At 43.0% G+C, this 18,010-nt stretch overlaps 1 protein-coding gene across 1 annotated transcript in view; it reads left to right on the top strand.

Moving 5' to 3' along the window:
* Positions 1-18,010, top strand: part of ATP13A5 (ATPase 13A5) — a 102,690-nt gene that overhangs the window by 43,118 nt on the left and 41,562 nt on the right. Inside the window, exons 11-17 of the mRNA XM_039230392.1 lie at positions 2,675-2,832; positions 5,616-5,804; positions 9,776-9,837; positions 11,772-11,922; positions 13,776-13,862; positions 14,442-14,598; positions 16,594-16,711. Coding sequence (XP_039086323.1) covers positions 2,675-2,832; positions 5,616-5,804; positions 9,776-9,837; positions 11,772-11,922; positions 13,776-13,862; positions 14,442-14,598; positions 16,594-16,711 — 922 coding nt within the window. The remainder of the gene's footprint in view (positions 1-2,674; positions 2,833-5,615; positions 5,805-9,775; positions 9,838-11,771; positions 11,923-13,775; positions 13,863-14,441; positions 14,599-16,593; positions 16,712-18,010) is intronic.

The raw sequence follows: 18,010 nt of genomic DNA, 5'->3' as shown, positions 1-18,010 counted from the left end.
TTGTCTAAGATGAAACATAAACAGAGATGAAAGACATTGCCTCAAAGGCAAGACTATGTTCTTGTTTGTTTGTTTTTTATTGTCCACAGGCTTCTTTTCTTTTCCCTCTATGCCCACTCTAAGTGATTACCAAGAAAAGAGTTCCAACATTATCACTTGAGGACTTTTTCCTTTCAAAGTGCTGCTTGTTGGCCTGTTATTTCAAGGTGCCTGCTGGATACCTCCATGTGGGTTCCGTACAAACACTTCAAAGTCAAGGCATCTAAAGGACGTGTCCTCCGCTTTCTTTCTTTTTGTTTTTTCATGTTTTTTAATTTATTTCTGAGAGAGAGAGAGAGAGAGAGAGAGAGTGAGCATGATCAGGGGAGGGTAAGAGAGAGAGGGAGACACAGAATCCGAAGACAGGCTCCAGGCTCTGAGCTGTCAGCACAGAGCCCGACTGAGGGCTCGAACCCACAAACTGTGAAATCATGACCTGAGCCGAAGTCGGACGTTCAACAGACTGAGCCACCCAGGCGCCCCTGTCCTCCGCTTTGTGTTAACAGCATCGCCATCTAGCCAGTCTCCGCATCACCTTTAACTCCTCACTTTCTCCTGTACCAAGTAGGACACCGCATCCTGTCAATTCTAGAGATGGTTCCAGAGTCCTGTCTCCCTCTCTTTCATCCCTGCAGTTGGTGTTCTGTCCAGGCCTTTCATCATCTCCTGGCTAACAATTGCAACAGAAATATTCTTTCGACTCTTCCCTTTCAGCTTTTGCCTCAAATCCTTGGTCTTGTCTTTTTGTTCCAACTCTCCCTTGATCTGCCACCAAGTCACATTTCCAAAACATATTTCGAAGCAGTCTGTACACACCATGCTCAAAAACTTTTCAAGACTCCTAATGTTACTTCGGTCTTTCACATGACATCACACAGCCAACACCACCCCTGACCTGTGTTTCTGCCAGCCCACATGTGCACAGATCCAAAACACACTTGCACTTTATCGTCTCTGTGCTTTAGTCTGTGATTCGATTGTTTATCCTGACTTTTTTTTAATGAAAAAATATCAAGTTTTGCTTCAAAGAGGTCAGTGGGCATGACCGCTGATGATGGTTTCTTCATCTTAATTTTTATTATTTTCTCCAGCTAGATTAGCTTAGTGCTTTCTCTTTGTCCTTCCTCACCTTGTTCACTGAAAACCTGGCTTTGCGGTTCCATCAGCAGAACTCCCAGCGATTGCCCCATTCATTGCTTAAGGCAAAGGTGGTCATGGGCTCATCAGCACTGCGTGTCTGCACCTGGTTGTAGGTGCAATCCTTCTTCTTGCATTTGCTGCACTGGAAGAGGTCAGTGGTCTCAGCCATCTGGCGCTCATGGATAGCCTCCTGGGTCATGGCATTCCTCAGTTCCCTCAGCTCATCATTGGCCATTTCCTCGGCCATCATTTGGCAAAGAGCCCAGCAGAGAGGGTCCTGCTGAGCACATTCCTCCTCAGGCTGGGCTTCCTGGGGTCCTTGAGGTTGCTGATCCGGCTGAGATATTCTCTCAGCCTGCTGGTAAGCAGGAGCTAATGAATGGAAATCATGGAAATCATCTTATCTGAGCCTGTAAAATTCTGAGGCAACAAGTTAGAGAAAGCTCTGCTCCTTTTCTGCAAAGCCTGCGAAGCCGCACTTGAGGGGACTGGATGTTCAGCAAGCAGTAGGATTAAGGCATGGCTTATACAACAGTGACTCATATCCAATAGCCCCCCTCTTTTTTCCAATAACTTAGATATTAATGAGTATCTACTAAGTGCTATTCCCTGAGGGCTAAAGAAAAAAAACTGTGAGACAGTCCTTGCCCTTAAAGAAGATTGTGGTCTACTGCAGAAGACAGGTGGATTTAGAGCTAACTAAACACAGAGAAGTGATAGATGTCCTATGATTGTTACGGGGACTCCGAAGAGGGGGAGAATTTAGTTTTGATATGACATGTGGGAGTAGAACTCTGGAAATATTTATTTGATGAGGTGGCATTTTGAGCCAAGCCTGATGGGGGGGAAGGATTTAGCCAATCCTAGCTGAAAGCTAAAGACATGCTAACCTATTTCTGTAAAACACAAAAGAAGGACTGCACTGGGGTTTTCTAAGAGCAGTGGGAAGTTAAGAGATAAGTCTAGCAAGACAGGAGTCCACAAGGTTGACAGGATCTTGAATGCCATGCCTAGAAATTTGAACTTTATTATAAAAAATTGGGGGGTTCTGGAAGGTTTTTGGGCATAAGAATGACATGATCAGAGGCATACATGTTTAAGAAATTACTTGTGTTGTGCTTTCCTTTTGTCTTCATTTTCTGTTATTTTCAGCACATATTTGAGCTTTAAAGTCTTCTTCTCTTAGCAGCTCATCTTCTCTGGTGACTGTATCTGCCAGTTCCCTAGTCTATTCCCCAATCTCATGCATGCATGAGTGAGGAGCTGCACTGTGTGAGCCACTGTGGCACGGGCTCCCAGAGCAAGAGAAATTGAGCAGAGCTAAGTGAATACCACTTGTAGGGATAAAAAATGTAAATATACTGTTTGCAGTGATGTTTTCATTCCATATTCGAAAGACGCCATTAATCAATCCTTAATTCAATGCACACCATTTTGAGTTTGGGAGTAAACTGTATTAAAGGAACTTACTCCACCTGTGATTATCTTCATGCAGGTTACAATACTGCCAAAGGGGACTTGGTGAGATCCATCCTCTATCCCCGGCCTCTGAACTTCAAACTATACAATGATGCCTTCAAGTTTATAGTGTTCCTGGCCTTCCTTGGAGTTGTGGGTTTCTTCTATGCCCTTGGTGTATATATGTACCATGGAGTAAGTACTGGGGGTAAGGCTTTTTAATGACATGGCTTTTTCAAGGAACCTCACCTAACTCAAAAGGGTTAGACAAGGTTATCTCTTAGCCCCATCATTCTGTAAGTCAGTTCTGTCCAATAGAACTTTCTTAGATGATGGAACTATTCTATACCTGCACAGTTCAATTTGGTAGCCCTTAACCACATGTGCTTATTGAACGCTTGAACTGTGGCTAGTGTGACCAAGGAAATGAATTTTCAACTTTACTTCATTTTAATTATTTTTAACTAAGTGAACATAATTTAGCAGTTTGATTATTTAATTAATTTAAATTCAAGTGGCCATGTGTAGTTAGTGAAAATTGTATTGGATGGCACAGCAATGAAAAGTTGCAAACTTCACAACTTCTTTCACCATGTGGATGGGAATGAGAAGGTACTGCACATGTGGCATTTGTGACACCCAAGCCCAAATATCCTCAGAGGACATACGTGTTTCTCAAGTCTGATAGAATGGAGGGGATTTAGTTAATCACATCAGGGAGGAAGAAGGGCATACTAGCTAGAGTGAGAAAAGGACAAAGGAAGAAATCCAGTTGGGTCTTCTAGAACCACCAAGCATTTGAGAGGTTAAGTCTAGCAAGGTGAAATGGGTCACATTGAAGGGGATCTTGAATGGCATGCTAGAAATTTGGATTATTTGAGAATGTTGAGATATTTGAGCGTGTACATTGTCTAAGGCCCAAGATACCATGCACCCATTGAGTTGCTCTGTGTTCTTTTAGGTTCTAAAATAGAATTGAATGTCCACTTTTATAGAAGTATATGCTGCATGGATCCCCACTTCTTTTTAAGCTTCATAGTGTCTGGTTTCATTTGAAAATCCCTCTTAGTAGTTGTGATAGCTGGAGAAGGAAGGGTTCTCACAAGTGACTTCTGAGATCCTTTCTGATCCTGAGAGTCTGATTTTTTTTTTTTTTTTTTTTTTTTTTTTTGGTATAGTCTCTTCTTTAAGACACACTGGGATCTCAGCAATGTGGGTTCATAGGGAAGAAGAAAAAACTGTGAATAAAAGGATCCAAACATAGCTATGAAAATGGGTATGGGTGACCTAATTACAATGCCCAAATTTAGTGCATTCTATGTGTGTTTTATTGGAAAGAGGGGTAAATATTGATGTACAGTCACAAGAATTTCCAGGCAATGTTTATGCTCATACTTGAGCTCTGGGTAGTCATTTAAGCCTGATATACAGCCCCCCTCCCCCCCCCCCCCCCGCCCCGCCCAGGCTGCATTTCTAGGTCAGGCAAGGGCAAAAGAGGCCAGGGCATATTGGTACCACTAGAATGGAACCTGAGAAGAACTTGGCAGACTGTTAAAGCAAGTGGGATTGAACTTGAGGCGATGTGCCACTTTTATCTGGTGAGCAGGAACACTGAGCAGGAAAACAAGCAAAAAGCCCCGCTCTGTGGACCAGGAAAAGCCCTCCTAGTGATTAGGAATAAAGGTTTCCTGGTTAGGACTCAACATCCAACACACACCAAAGCGGGGATACTAATTACACATCCCATCTTCTTGTGGGTCATAACCTGTGACCCTCTTGGTTTCCTCCATCTGTACTGGCTCAGGATTAGACAGAGCTGAGTCCTCAGGGTCAACACTTTGTGGCTGTGCTTGGGAAAAGCATAGAATGGTGGATTTTGTGTTAATCTTAGATTGGACCAATGATGTATCTAGCAGTCTTTGTTACTGAGCTTGAATCTGTGTTTCCAGTACTCAAAAGAGGACTTTAATGTCTAAAACTATGGTTAATTTCATAAAAGTCTAGGGTAAAGCCATTAATCTAGAATGGATGAAAAATAAAACAAGCCATGCTGTGATTTGATCTTGACCCCACTCTTATCAGCCATGTGAATTTCTGTGGACCTGCTTGGGATCTTGACTCCATGAGAACTGACTTGATGATGTGATACACTGGTCACATATTTGTGCCCTAGAGTGGGACAGCCTAGGGTTCAGATCCTCACCAGTTAACTAGCGGATCACTTGGGGAAGTTATTTTAATTTTTAAGGCTTGGTTTCTTTTTCTGTTAAGTATTTACATCATACTGTTGTTGTGAGGAGTAACTAAATAATGTATGTAGCCTAACACAGTGCTCGCCCCAGAATGTGTGCAGTGAGAACAAGCTATTTTTACGATGGACTTTCCTATGGCAAATAATACATGCCAAGATCTTAGCAGAATCTTGGTCATCATTTTTTATCAGGTCACCATTCATTTAATATATGGGCTGGGCACCTCCTGTGTCAGAAACTGTGCTAGGCTCTTTATCTAGAGATGAATAAGATGAACTTGAAAATGACTTCAAAGATGTATAAGCCACAGCTGCTGCACCCAAGCAGTTTGGAAGCTACTGGGAGAGATTTATAACCCAACCTGTCCAGCCAGTGTGTGAAATGTTACAACTCAAAACTGGTCTCGGGGTCTGTGGAGCCCAGGGGATCTGTTCCGATGAGCAGAGGAGGGTGGTACCCTGGATGGAGGGAATGCTAACTGAAGAGAAACAGAGTCAGGAAAGAGAAGAGTGGACATAGAGTAAGGATCAGAGTCTCCTTTGTTCACAATGGGAGACAACTTGTCTGGTCCTCAGGCACACCCAAGAAGACCCTCAGCCCCATCAAGAGAGCAGCTCTCTTCGAATATTCTGAGCTTCTAGAACTCTTGTGATGTTGCAAGAGATGGTGTCAGAAAGGGTGCCACCATGCTCTGCTAGGCTGACCTGCGTGTCCCTCCCTCCCCAGGTTTCTCCAAGAGACACCGCCGCGATGGCCCTGCTCCTCCTCACCGTCACTGTCCCTCCCGTGCTACCAGCTGCTTTGACCACAGGAATTGTGTATGCACAAAAGAGGCTGAAGGAGAAGAAAATCTTCTGTATTTCCCCACAGAGAATCAATATGTGTGGGCAAATAAACCTCGTGTGCTTTGACAAAGTATGATCTAAACTTTCCACGTTGGAGGTTAATGATTTCAAGGCACAGTGGAGCTGGGAAAGGCCTCCAAGAATTCCTGGATCACTGTCCTCATTTTACCTATGGGGATACTGAGGCCAGAGAAGGTCACAGAATGAGCTAGTGTGGGACGGTGCTCTACAAGCCCACTTTATTGACGCCTCAGGAAGTGATTTGGCTATCACATCATAGATCTCTTCCCTATGAAATGTAATATTTTTGTGCCTGTATAGGGTTTCAAAACAATCTCTTATTGTAATAACTTCTATGGCTGACTGGCTTCTTTAGGCAAAAAAAAAAAAAAAAAAAAAAAACCCAAAAAACAAAAAAACTGAGGAACACTTCTGTTCCCTGAAGTGCTTTGTCCTGTGCTTAAGAAAATATTCCATTTTTCTCCCTCTGCTTCTTTTAAGGAAAAGGAGGAGGGGACAGTGCCTAGTTAATGCACGCAGTCCCTTCTTTCTCCTCTGATCTCCAGATCAGGACTCAGGACTAGAAGAATGTTGTCCTGTAAGTGCTTAGGGCTCTGGAGATAGGAGGGGAGAAGTATCTCCAAATGGGGATGATTGCTGCTCAGGGACAGGTCCTAAAAGCCCTTTCTGTGCCTCTCTGGTAGGGGTCCTGGGTCCCTAGAGGGACCTCGGCTTCAGCCACCTGCTACTGAGATCCTGCCCTCCGCTTGGCCAGGCCAACTTAATTGCTCTAACATAGTAGGCCTGGCTGGTCCCTCCATGTCTTCACGTCATTTGCAGTGGAATAATTGATTGAGGCTTTCCCACTTTTTAATGAATATACATTGGCTAAGAGTCCCATTAATGAGATGTTCGTTGCTCTGGAGAAGCTCATGACTTAGCTGAGGAAGCAGGTACAATAGAAGTGTAGACCATGATAATGCAGTGAAATGCATGCTCAGAGGCATGACCAAGCATCAGGGAGAAGTTACCTGCCATGGATGGGAGGTCACTGCTGAGCTGTGGCTTTGGTTGTTAGACAGAATGAGCTCAGAGGTGAGCAGTTCAGAAGCACAGGGGTGTCGGGGCCTGTGGCACGTGGGTGTGGCTAGAATAGGAGCTGTGTGGTAGGGAATGTCATGGGAGAAGAAGAGCCCAATTGCTCAGGGGCTGATGTGTCAAGCTGAGAAGTGGGGTCTTGTTGTGAAGGAGAATGGGAACCCTGCCTTTTTTTTTAAAAAAGAAGATCGAAGACATTTTTAGAGGTGTGCTTTGTTTATTCCATCTGGGGTGATTGGTGAGAAGGGACAAAAGGGAGGCAGAACTGAGACAAGGAGCTATCTGGGGAAGACTGAAGAGATGGGCCATTGTCCAATGGAAGGAGGGCAAGAACAGAGAGTAGAAGACAAGCTGGAGAGACTCCATGAGTAGACTTGACAAGTCTTGGCCCTCCACTGGAAGCAGCTCAGCTCTAAGATTAGTTCCGTTTGATTCTGGCTGAGTTTCCTTTGGCAAAGAAAGCCCTCAATCACCACTCCTCAAGAACCATTAGGCCTAACTTAACAGTAGTTTCCTTTTAGTTTCAGGGCCAGGGGATAGCCCCTTGGAAGTTTTCTGGTAGGGATTCCCATTACTTACCCCACATCCTCACTGGTACCTGTAATATAAGAGGGGGGACTGTTAAAAGTATGTGTATTACATATTTGTATTTTTCTAAAACTAATTTTTCTAGAGGGTGTTCATTTTACGTCTCATGTAAAGATTTCTCCTCCACATCCTCAGTTGGAACAGTGCTCAAACTGAGGAACTGTTCCTCGGCATCCTTGGCCAAACCCCAGTGACATGACAGCATGTCATAGTGCAAAGAACTCTAGGCTGGGAATCGGCAAAATGAGAAATCAAGAGAAATTTGAACTTCAATGATCTCTAGCTGCCTTTCTAGCCTGTACATTGTAGAACTCTGCCAATATGGTATTGAATGAAGCCCCCCACAATTAACTGAGGTCCCTGTCTACCTTCACTTCCATTTAGAAGACATTCACCATGGGCTTCTGAGTACATTTGTTCCCACATATTTCTAGTTCATGTTGGTTTGTTATAAGTTCTCTAAAACAAATTCTCTCTTTTCTAGTCAGTTCAGCCCAAGCCTGAACTGAATCTATGCTAAGAAGTTTGTTTTTTCTGTCTTATTCCCTTTACAACTGCAACTATAATTTAGTTTTCTTTCTGTCCATGGCTAGTTTTATAGCATGAGGATCATTTTCACACAGAGAAGTAACGTGATCCTATTTCTGCTTGCTGCCATATCATCTCTGTTTTCATGTTCAAAATATTGATGTGTAACAATATAATCTGATCATCAGGAAAATATTTCAGTTTGAATTAAGCTGCTCACTCTTTTTGAAATGGAACAACTTGAGGGGATTTGGAATCTAAACACACAGGTTGGGACTCTTATAAAATGCAGGAGGGAAATGAGGCAAATGGATTTTTTTCTCTTCTTCATGGAATGACTCGCACAAAGCACGTTAGCTTTCCGTGAAGTCCAAATGAATTAATGAAACAAAGACTCCTTCATTCTTTAATTGGAAGTCCAGTAGGGTTTTGTCTTTCTGCATGCCTTGCAAAATTTATTTAACATTTGTCATCTAGAGGGAGATTCTAGATGGGCTGGATTCTGGTTCTTTCTCTATAACCTGCAAGCCACTGGACCTTGAGACTGTTCCTTTAACCTCTACCCTGAGAATGTCCCTTCCCTATTTACTCAACTGTAAGAATTAGAAGCATTGCAAGTTACTTTATCATAAAGTGTTATGCAAACTTAATGTGCTGTAATGACAGAAATGTCACTTGATAGAAAGCTAGAAAATTCAGTGTCTTATACAGAAATGACTGTAAAAAGAGTGATGACAGAGACCTGGGTGTCAGTATTGAAAAGGGATTCACCCCAGCCCTCGGGAATGCTCTGCTCAGCCTTCACAGGGCTTAAGTAGTGGGAGCCACGTGGTTACTCCGACTGGGTGTTGGCCTCTTGCATAAAGACACTGGAGTCTGTAATTAATGGTGGACTGTGAAGCAATGAGGAAATTCAAAGTGCTTAGTTCCATGTTGCTTTCTCTGTTACAGTATGTGATAAATACTCTTCCATAATATAGCAAATCAAATCTCCCGACCATTTTCTTCTTGATCTAACAATAAAACCTATTCATGGGAATTAATGAGTATTTATTATTACCACTTCATTTCTCTCTAAATACTCAAAGCCGTTTATCAACATTTCATTATCAATCTGGACAGTCACCGTGTCACCCATATTTTAGAAAATTGTGAACCAGATGGCAGACTATGAACTAAACAGTCTTGAAAAGAAAGAAAAATTCTGAGCTCTGCTCAGCAGGTGCCAACTAAAAAGTCAAACTCGTACCGGTCCTTATTGGATTTCCATTCACTGAACGCCTCTCATTTAACAACAGCAAGTGCAAAATAAACACACAAAACCAAAACACTAACATTTTATTGTAACATATTTATGTAATATCTAGAATCATTACATTATCGACATGGTCTTTTCAGGAATCATTTGTCACCTGCTGAATTCTTCCTTCAGGTGTGCTTCTCTGATTTAAAATTTAATGCTTACAAGAGTGTCTGAGTGGCTCAGTTGTTTAAGTATCTGACTTTGGCTTAGGTCATGATCTCACAGTTCATGAGTTTGAGCCCAGCATCAGGCTCACTGCTCTCAGCACGGAGCCTGCTTTGGAGCCTCTGTTTCCCTCTCTCTCTGCACCTCCCCCATGCATGCACGGACTCTCTCCTTCTTTCTCGAAAATAAACATTAAAAATATGTTTAAAAAATAATAAAAACTAAAATTTAATTCTTACAGACAAGGACTTTGGACAACTAGATCTAGTTTAATTTCTTGGGAGGTTGGGTTTTGTTTAAATCATGATGCAATCAAAAGCTCTAAATCTTATGCTAATACCAATTCTAACTTCTTCCAGACTGGCACTCTGACGGAAGATGGGCTGGACCTCTGGGGGACTGTCCCCACTGCTGACAACCGGTAGGCATGTAGTGAAAATGGGATGTGGGATCAGTATAGCTACGTTGGTGCTACTCAAGCGCATCCTTCTTGTGGTGAGGGATGAATGTCACATGAAATATATATAATAACTTGCTAGAACCAGTTTCCAATTATTCTAACTTGCTAAACTAAATGGTTTCTAAGTTCAGAATCAGATGGGGGAAGCAGGCTTTCAAACTTCCCATGAAAAAAAAAATAGAACGAATAGAACGAACTGAATGAGTAAGAAGCTGGATGAATAAAAAAGAGGAGGAAAGAGTGAAATCAGAACTGCGCTTAATTAAAAACCACACAGACTTGCTGGTGGTTATTGGGCAGGAGGCAGCGGGAGGGAGTCCAGAAAGGAAGAGTTCCATACCCTCTTTCATGGAGCTCACATCTCCTGGTGTTAAAAGGCACAAATGCATCCACCTATGCATAAAACAGGCCATAGAAAGAGCTATGATTAAAGCATACGTCTCAGAAGAGAGAAGAAGAAATAATAAAAGAAATAATAATGATTGCTTGATATAATCCACAGTCTTGGATTTTAGAATAACATAGTGGATAAAAGGTCAAAATTAATTTTGGAAATTAATGGAAAACCACCTGACAGAGAGAGCACTTGAGATAGAGTTTTAAAGATATATGACTACCATTTTTACAGACACGGGAGAAAAGCTGGCCACGGGAGAGGGGAGGGCAGTCATAGAGATGCTACCCCAGAATGGATCTAGGGAGGGGAGGGCCCTTGCTCCCTTCCCCACAGTCTGAGATCTGCCCTCTCAGTCTAAGTACAAGATGCTTCTGCTCTTCAGCTCTGAATATTCCCTGTTGGCTCTAAACATTGGCTGAGGCTGTTATTGAAGGAGTCCTGCAACCCCTTCCCCCCCCCCCCCAACACAGTGATGGGGCCAAGCGCAGCTCTGGCACAAGAGAACAGCAGACAGGCAATTCGATGTTGCAGAAAATACTTGGGTTCAGCCCTGCTCATGTGGCTCAGCCCTGGTTGCTCAGATGGCCGGGTCAGGCTTCTGTCCAGACAGGCACGGCTTTGTCTTTTATTGGCCAGACCTGTGAAAGGGGAATAGGATGTTGAGCATTTTCACCCCTCCTCTCCTTCCCTTTCCCCAAATGCTCAGGTTTTGGGGGTGTGGAAACCACTGCCTTCAATTATTATTTGGCTAGAAGATAGGAAAAGAGAAAAGTAAACTGCCAGTCTAGGAAAATGAGATGATGGATATCTATGCCCGGAGTTTCAGGAAATAGGGCAAAGGGCTGAGTCATGAGAAATATTTCAGAGTCCAGGTGCACTTGTTTTTCTTTTTTGTTTTGTTTTGTTTTTTTTAATCTTTTTAAATGCTTGTTTAATTTTGAGAGAGAGAGAATGAGTGGGGGAGGAGCAGAGAGAGAGAGGGAGACACAGAATCAGAAGTAGGCTCCAGCCTCCGAGCTCCGAGCTGTCACCAGAGTCCGATGCAGAGCTCGAATTCATGAACTGTGAAATCATGACCTGAGCTGAGATCGGATGCTTAACTGACTGAGCCACCCAGATGCCCCAGGTATGCTTTTACTTGAAAAAAAAAAGAAATCCGCAGGCACTCTTCCTGACCATCCCTGTTACTTCACTGGCCCAGAGACTTCTTGCGTGGAGCTGTGGCTTATTAGAGACCACTGTACACAATTTGCAGGTGTTAGTCTGAGCCTTCCCATATTACTGCCACCGTAGGCACTGACCGCAAGTTACCTGATGGAAGTCTCTGTGATTATATCCAGGCACTTAGACTTTATCACATGGGGCATGAGGAGCTCTGGAAGGATTTGAACATAAAGGTTAAGCATTACTGGAACTCTGTGTTGGCAAGATTTAAGGGGCAGAGTGTGTAAAAAGATTTTGTTGAAGGCTTTCATTTATTAATCATCTTCTCTACCAGTTTTCAGGAAGTGAATAGCTTTGCCTCAGGCAAGGCTTTGCAGTGGGGCCCGCTATGTGCCGCCATGGCCAGCTGCCACTCTCTGATCCTTCTCGATGGGACCATCCAGGGAGACCCACTGGACCTCAAAATGTTTGAGGGCACCGCCTGGGTAAGGCAATAGTTTCTTGTTTCAACTAAATGAGAAAAACATGGGGCACCTGGGTGGCTCAGTCGGTTAAGCGTCCGACTTCGGCTCAGGTCATGATCTTACGGTTCTGGGTTTGAGCCCCGTGTCGGGCTCTGTGCTGACATCTAGCTCAGAGCCTGGAGCCCGTTTCGGATTCTGTATCTCCCTCTCTGTCTCTGACCCTCCCCTGCTCTCTCTCTCTCTCTCTCTCAGAAGTAAATAAAAAACATTTAAAAACTTTAAAGCTACTGACAATGATATATCAACTATAGGACAGCGTGTAAGCAGAACGGTAAAGGAATGAAAACAAATGACTGCAGGGACATGAAATACACCTCACAAAAATGGGAATTTAAGATGTATAGTAGCGGAGGGGCCCCTGGGTGGCTCAGTCGGTTAAGCGTCCGAGTCTTGGTTTCAGCTCAGGCCATGAACTCACGGGATCATGAGGTCAAGCCTGGACTTGGGGGCTCTCCACTGGCAGCGTGGAGCCTCCTTGGGATTCTCTCTCCCTCTCTCTCTCTTTGCCCTTCCCCCATTCACTCTGTCTCTGTCTCACTCAAATAAACTTAAAAAAATAAGAAAAAAATAAAGATGTATAGTGGGAAAGTTGTAGCTTTTTAGAAGCCAAAGTAGTAAAAGAGGAAACTTAGTAAACAGGGAAATTTTTGATATCAGTAAGTTGAAATTCAAGCATTTCCTGGAGAGAAATTTCCCACCTAAACACAAAGGGATAATCACTTTACTGGATCTTAATGGAGAGGAATCAGTGTGATTACTACACACATTGTCCTTATCAGCATCATTAGCGCTGCCACAGTGATGACCTGCTTAGGGTCATTCTTACTATATGTGACTTCGATCCTGGTTCTGACAGTGCCTCTTCTCCATCGAGGGGGTTGGTCTGTTTGTACAAATGACATACAAGTTGGGGTCTTGTGTGGGAACAGAAATCTTGAGGATTAGCTCTGTAAGGACTGTTTTTAAGAGCAGTGGTATCTACCCCAAACAGTGTATCAAAGTGCAAAGTGATTCCCTGAGTTTAAAGCTGGGTGAGAAGCAGTCGCAAGTTAAATGTCCTTTGGTGGTTAGAGGAAACTGTCATGAAGCATAAGGAGGAGGGGAAATGTCCTTATAGACTCTAATTAGTGCTGGAAGGGATGTCTGAATATTTTTCAGAAGAAATTTGAGATCTGGAGCAATGGAATATTTGTCCCGAAGGCTAAACAGGTAAGTGATAGAGCAGAGGCCACATCTGGTCTCCTATTTTCTGATTTGTATATCTGACTGCCTTTCCCATATTTTAGGTGAATATTGGTTTCTCAGATGGTATAACTAAATACTGTTGCAACATCCAAGGAATACAAACTGTTTTCAAATATGCTTTCTAATTTTGCCAGCAGCTAACTTGCTAACTCTCTAGCTAACCAATTAGGCTAGTAACATAGATGTAGAATAAGAATGAATCCCAGGTTCATCTCAAGATCCAATCCTAACTCATCTGAAGGCTAATGTGCTCAGCTATATTAAACTCTCATCCAATTACTAGACATACCATTCAGGAAGAGCCATTGGCCTGTAGCCAGCATTTCTTCCATCAATTACCACGTAAACTGTAGTCACAATATTTCTGGCTTCTTGACATTCTCCACTAAGGTCCTTAATATAAATCAACACAACAGAAATTTGACAATGATGGTATTCAAATAATTGGCCTAGAAGAGAAAATATATGGAAGGGGCTTTGAAAAGATTCAAGTGCTATGCAAATGAGAGGTATTTCTTTCTTACTATTTTGCTCTAAGGAATCTTATGAATATTTTCATTTTAAAACAGATAATGGAAGATTGCAGTGCAGACCACCGCAAATTTGGAATGTCGGATTCGAACATAATAATAAAGCCAGGACCAAAAGCCAGTTGGGTATGATTTACTTTTTCAAATCAGACAGCTCTTTCTCCTTGAAACTAACAGTGTCTATAGTTGGTTTGCTCATTCCTTCGTTCCTGAATCTACCCTTTAACTTATTCATGAATCTGTCTTATGCTGGAGCGCTATACTAGGTGCTAAGGGACAGAGTGATTTCAGAGCTAGACATGTTGGGCTCTGTGTTGGAGGACTACATGGAAAAATCCATATAGGTGTAAATAAGTGCAATGCAATGTGCCAACTGCTATAATAAAGGCTGAAGAAAGAGCCACAGGCATCCAGAGGTGGGAGTGAACACTATTTCTGAGAGAGAAGCACCACAGAGGAAGCGACCTGTGAACTTGGCCTGGAAGATGGTTAGGATTTCTCCAGGCCGTCAAGGGGTAGGGCTTGCAGACCCAACAACCTGATGAGGGAATCGCCAGAGAGGCAGGCAGAGAAAGTATCAATGTTGTGCCAGACGTACCACTTCATGATGGCCCTGGGTTCATTGCAGAGCAAACCCTATTTGAGGCTGTGCATCTGCAAAATCTCACAAGCATCTTAGCTCCCTTTCTGCTGGTGTTCTCTCAGAGTCCCGTGGAAGCCATAGCCATCCTGCACCAGTTTCCGTTCTCCTCAAGCCTGCAGAGGATGTCTGTGGTCACTCAGGTGGCAGGGGATGATCACTTCCATGTGTACATGAAGGGTGCCCCAGAGATGCTGGCCAGGTTCTGCAAGTCTGAAACAGGTACTAATTGACCCTGTTCTCTTTCAGGAGGCAAAATATTTTAGAAACCCAAACACACAAAGCACGCAACGCTAAATCAATGAATGTGGAAGTGATTGTTTTCTCAGTGAGTGAGAAGTGGGCTTGGGAGATCTGACAGAGGTGATAATTTCAAGGTAGAAAGGCAGAGAGTAAATATCTGGCTTTGGTTGATCCAGAAAAGTCCAACCGCAATGGGGTGTCAGAAAAGGAGATGTGAAGCAAACATCGGGACCCAGAACAGGAAGCTACGTAAGGGTGGGAGAACCAGGAACGTGCAAAGGGAACGATGGGACAGGTCTGGACCCTGAACTCAGTCTGCAGCTGGGGTGCTCTGCCTGCGCCACCGCTGGGTGGGGGAGGGGCACCACGTAAGGGCCAGTGAGGGTCAATGCAAGGAGAATACAGACAAGATAAATCTTTTACACACAAAGTGATTAGAGCAAATTAGATGGTATTAGAGCAGTGCAATTGATCATTTTCACAGCAATTTCATCTTTCTGGGCCAGATTTTGAGCTGATTTGTATTGTCTCTTAGTCTTACAAACGTATGCACCCTCTAAGCGGCAGCCCAGATTTGTAAGATTATTGTTGCATTCAAATGAGTTCATTTGGATAAAATTGGTCTTTTTCTCCTGATTTTCATCTATACTCTCCTTATGATTGCTGATAGCCATCAACTTGTGCACACAATTCTAGATTTGGCAAATGATTGCTTTAACTTTTCCCTCTACTTAGAGGTTTTTGGTTTTGTTTTGTTTTTTTTTTTGCCTTAGAAGCAGCCCTTTTTTTCTGACCTTGATCTTCCTCAAGACTCCCATGACCTCTATCACTCTACCCTTTCTCACTCTATCCCTCACAGACTGATGGCCTGTGTTTTACTATATATTTTTTTCAGTCTCACAGATGCAAGTGAGCATCTTTTTGAAATTTTAACTGGTTGACTATTGATCGCTCCTGCTTCATGGTAAGGGTTTGGGCCGGTCCCTTCTCACCTCTCACCCCCCGGTAGCCCTTCCAATTCTTATTTGTCCTAAACTTGGATCTTTGACATATACTAAGAATGACTTCAGTGATTTCTCCCCTTGTATTTAAGAAATAAATAGCTAGGAGATCCCTTGATCCCCACCTTCTGGATCATTTTAGAATTACAGAAACTCTGAGCTGCATGGGGACATAGATATTTGCACTCTCTCATTCTATGGATGGGAAAACTGAGGTACAGAAGAGACACCTAAGAAGCCCAAGGTCAGAGAGCTTGTTGGCAGTAGAGTGGAGACTAGAAATCAGGTGTTTTGCTACCTAAGCCACTATACTTCCATCACACTGTACTTCTTTCTAATACTCTTCTAAGCATTCTATGAACCATAAAGATTTCACAACTATATTGATATTGGTTGTGACTACCATGCCAAAATACACAAATGTTGGCATTGCGTCATCTATCATCCAAAGCAGGGGTTGGAGAATTTTTCTACAAAGAGCCAGGTAGAAAATAATTTAGGTTTTGCGGGCCACATGGTATCTGTCTCAACTGCTCAACCCTGCCATTGTGACCCCAAACCAGGCATAGATGATAAGCAAATGGGCATGGTTGCATTTCAATAAAACTTTATTTACAAAAACAAGCAATGGGCCAGATTTGGCCTTTAGTTTACTGACCCCTGATCCAGAGGCTTGGCTGTATTCATTTTATCTTTGTAGACAAAGTCATGAGGTCTATCCTTAGTAAAGCCAGCCAGTAGATTTGATACCCAGGTGATGGCCAGTGCATCCTTGGCATTCATTTGTGTCAGAGTGGTTAGAACAGCGTAATGAAGTTGTTTGTGTGGTTTTCAGCCAGAGCTGTCATTTTTCTATTAAAGTATTTTTTTGGAGTTTTGAAACAAGGTACAGTGACTGGATCTCAGAGTCTCGCTTAGGAGATGGGCAGCCTTCAGTGTGACCTTACTTTCTCCCTTCCCTCTCACCTGACAGTGCCCGAGAATTTTCCACAGGAACTCAGGAATTACACAGTACAAGGCTTCCGTGTCATTGCTTTTGCACATAAAGCCTTGGAGATGGAGAAGCTTTCAGAAGTAGAGGATTTAGCCAGGTAAGGAATTCATAAATTGGCACTAGAGTGGGCTCTGGGTGTGTGAGGTAAATGAATGCTGGAGATGGACAGAAGGACAGCTCCAATCACGAGGAAGCCTCCTGCAGTTGGAAAGTCATCTCATCCAATCTCCTAACTTGGAGACGGGCAACTGTAAAGTTTGGGAAGGCACTGGGGAGGGCTGGCTCAGGTCACAGGGCTGGTTGGTGGTAGAATGAGGGTTGTAGTCCAGATCTCTTGACTCTCAGCTGTCAGGAAGCTATCTCTGCCCGGCAGTCCATCATCCCATCAAAGATACCCAACACTCTTTCAACCTTGGAACATTTTGTGGCTGACTAGCTTGGGGGTCCCACATACCCCCAAGAGAGAGAAGGAGACAGTGCGCACTGGGACAGACTTCCAGTCTCCTTTAAACCTGGCTTCAGCCCTTGAGACATAGTGAGTCCAAGTTATGTTATATGAAATAGGATTCAGTATTCATTTTTTAAAAATTTTTTAACATTTATTTATTATTGAGAAACAGAGAGAGACAGAGCATAAACAGGAGACGGGCAGAGAGAGAGGGAGACACAGAATCCAAAGCAGACTCCAGGCTCTGAGCTGTCAGCACAGAGCCTGACATGGGGCTCGAACCCACAAGCCGTGAGATCATGACCTGAGCCGAAGTTGAATGCTCAACCAACTGAGCCACCAAGGCACCTTGGATTCAGTATTCTTAATTACATTAAGAGGACAAGATGTCCTCATTAGAGTATAATCTGTAGATTCTCTTTTCTTTTAATAGTTAGTATTTTTTCTTTTAATATTTCTCAGTTTTTAAAGGTTATTTTTTGATTGGCTAAGACAAAGCAGTAATGGAATACCGGGGAACATTGAATAACAAATCATCTATGCATTATTATCTTTGATTTAGTGTTACTGATAGAGAGATCCTCATTTATGTATAATTAGCACCTTCACATAAGATGTGGATATCCTTGGTTCAACGTTACTATTTACAAGCCATGTCCATCTGCTCAATAGAATCTTTGTCCCTTCCTTGCACTGTGTCTATTACCTTCGTCTCTAAAGTGTAGGCTTGGATGATCTTTAAGGAGCTTTTCAGCCATGACATTTTAATCTTCTAAATAGAATCACAAAGCTCATTTTGAGATCAATGAAATAAATGATGGCACTCTCAGACTTAGCATTAAAGGTGTTAGCTATTCTTGAGCAAGCATGAAGACTCGTAACACACAGGATTCTGTAATTTTTCAAGGCACAAATTTAGTAACAAAAGCTAAGGTTACGTGTGAAGAA

This window comes from Hyaena hyaena, unplaced genomic scaffold (assembly GCF_003009895.1).
Source record: "Hyaena hyaena isolate Hyena2069 unplaced genomic scaffold, ASM300989v1 scaffold_45, whole genome shotgun sequence".
Taxonomy (NCBI): domain Eukaryota; kingdom Metazoa; phylum Chordata; class Mammalia; order Carnivora; family Hyaenidae; genus Hyaena; species Hyaena hyaena.
Note: the sequence above shows the minus strand (reverse complement) of the source record. Positions and strands in the feature narration are given on the sequence as shown.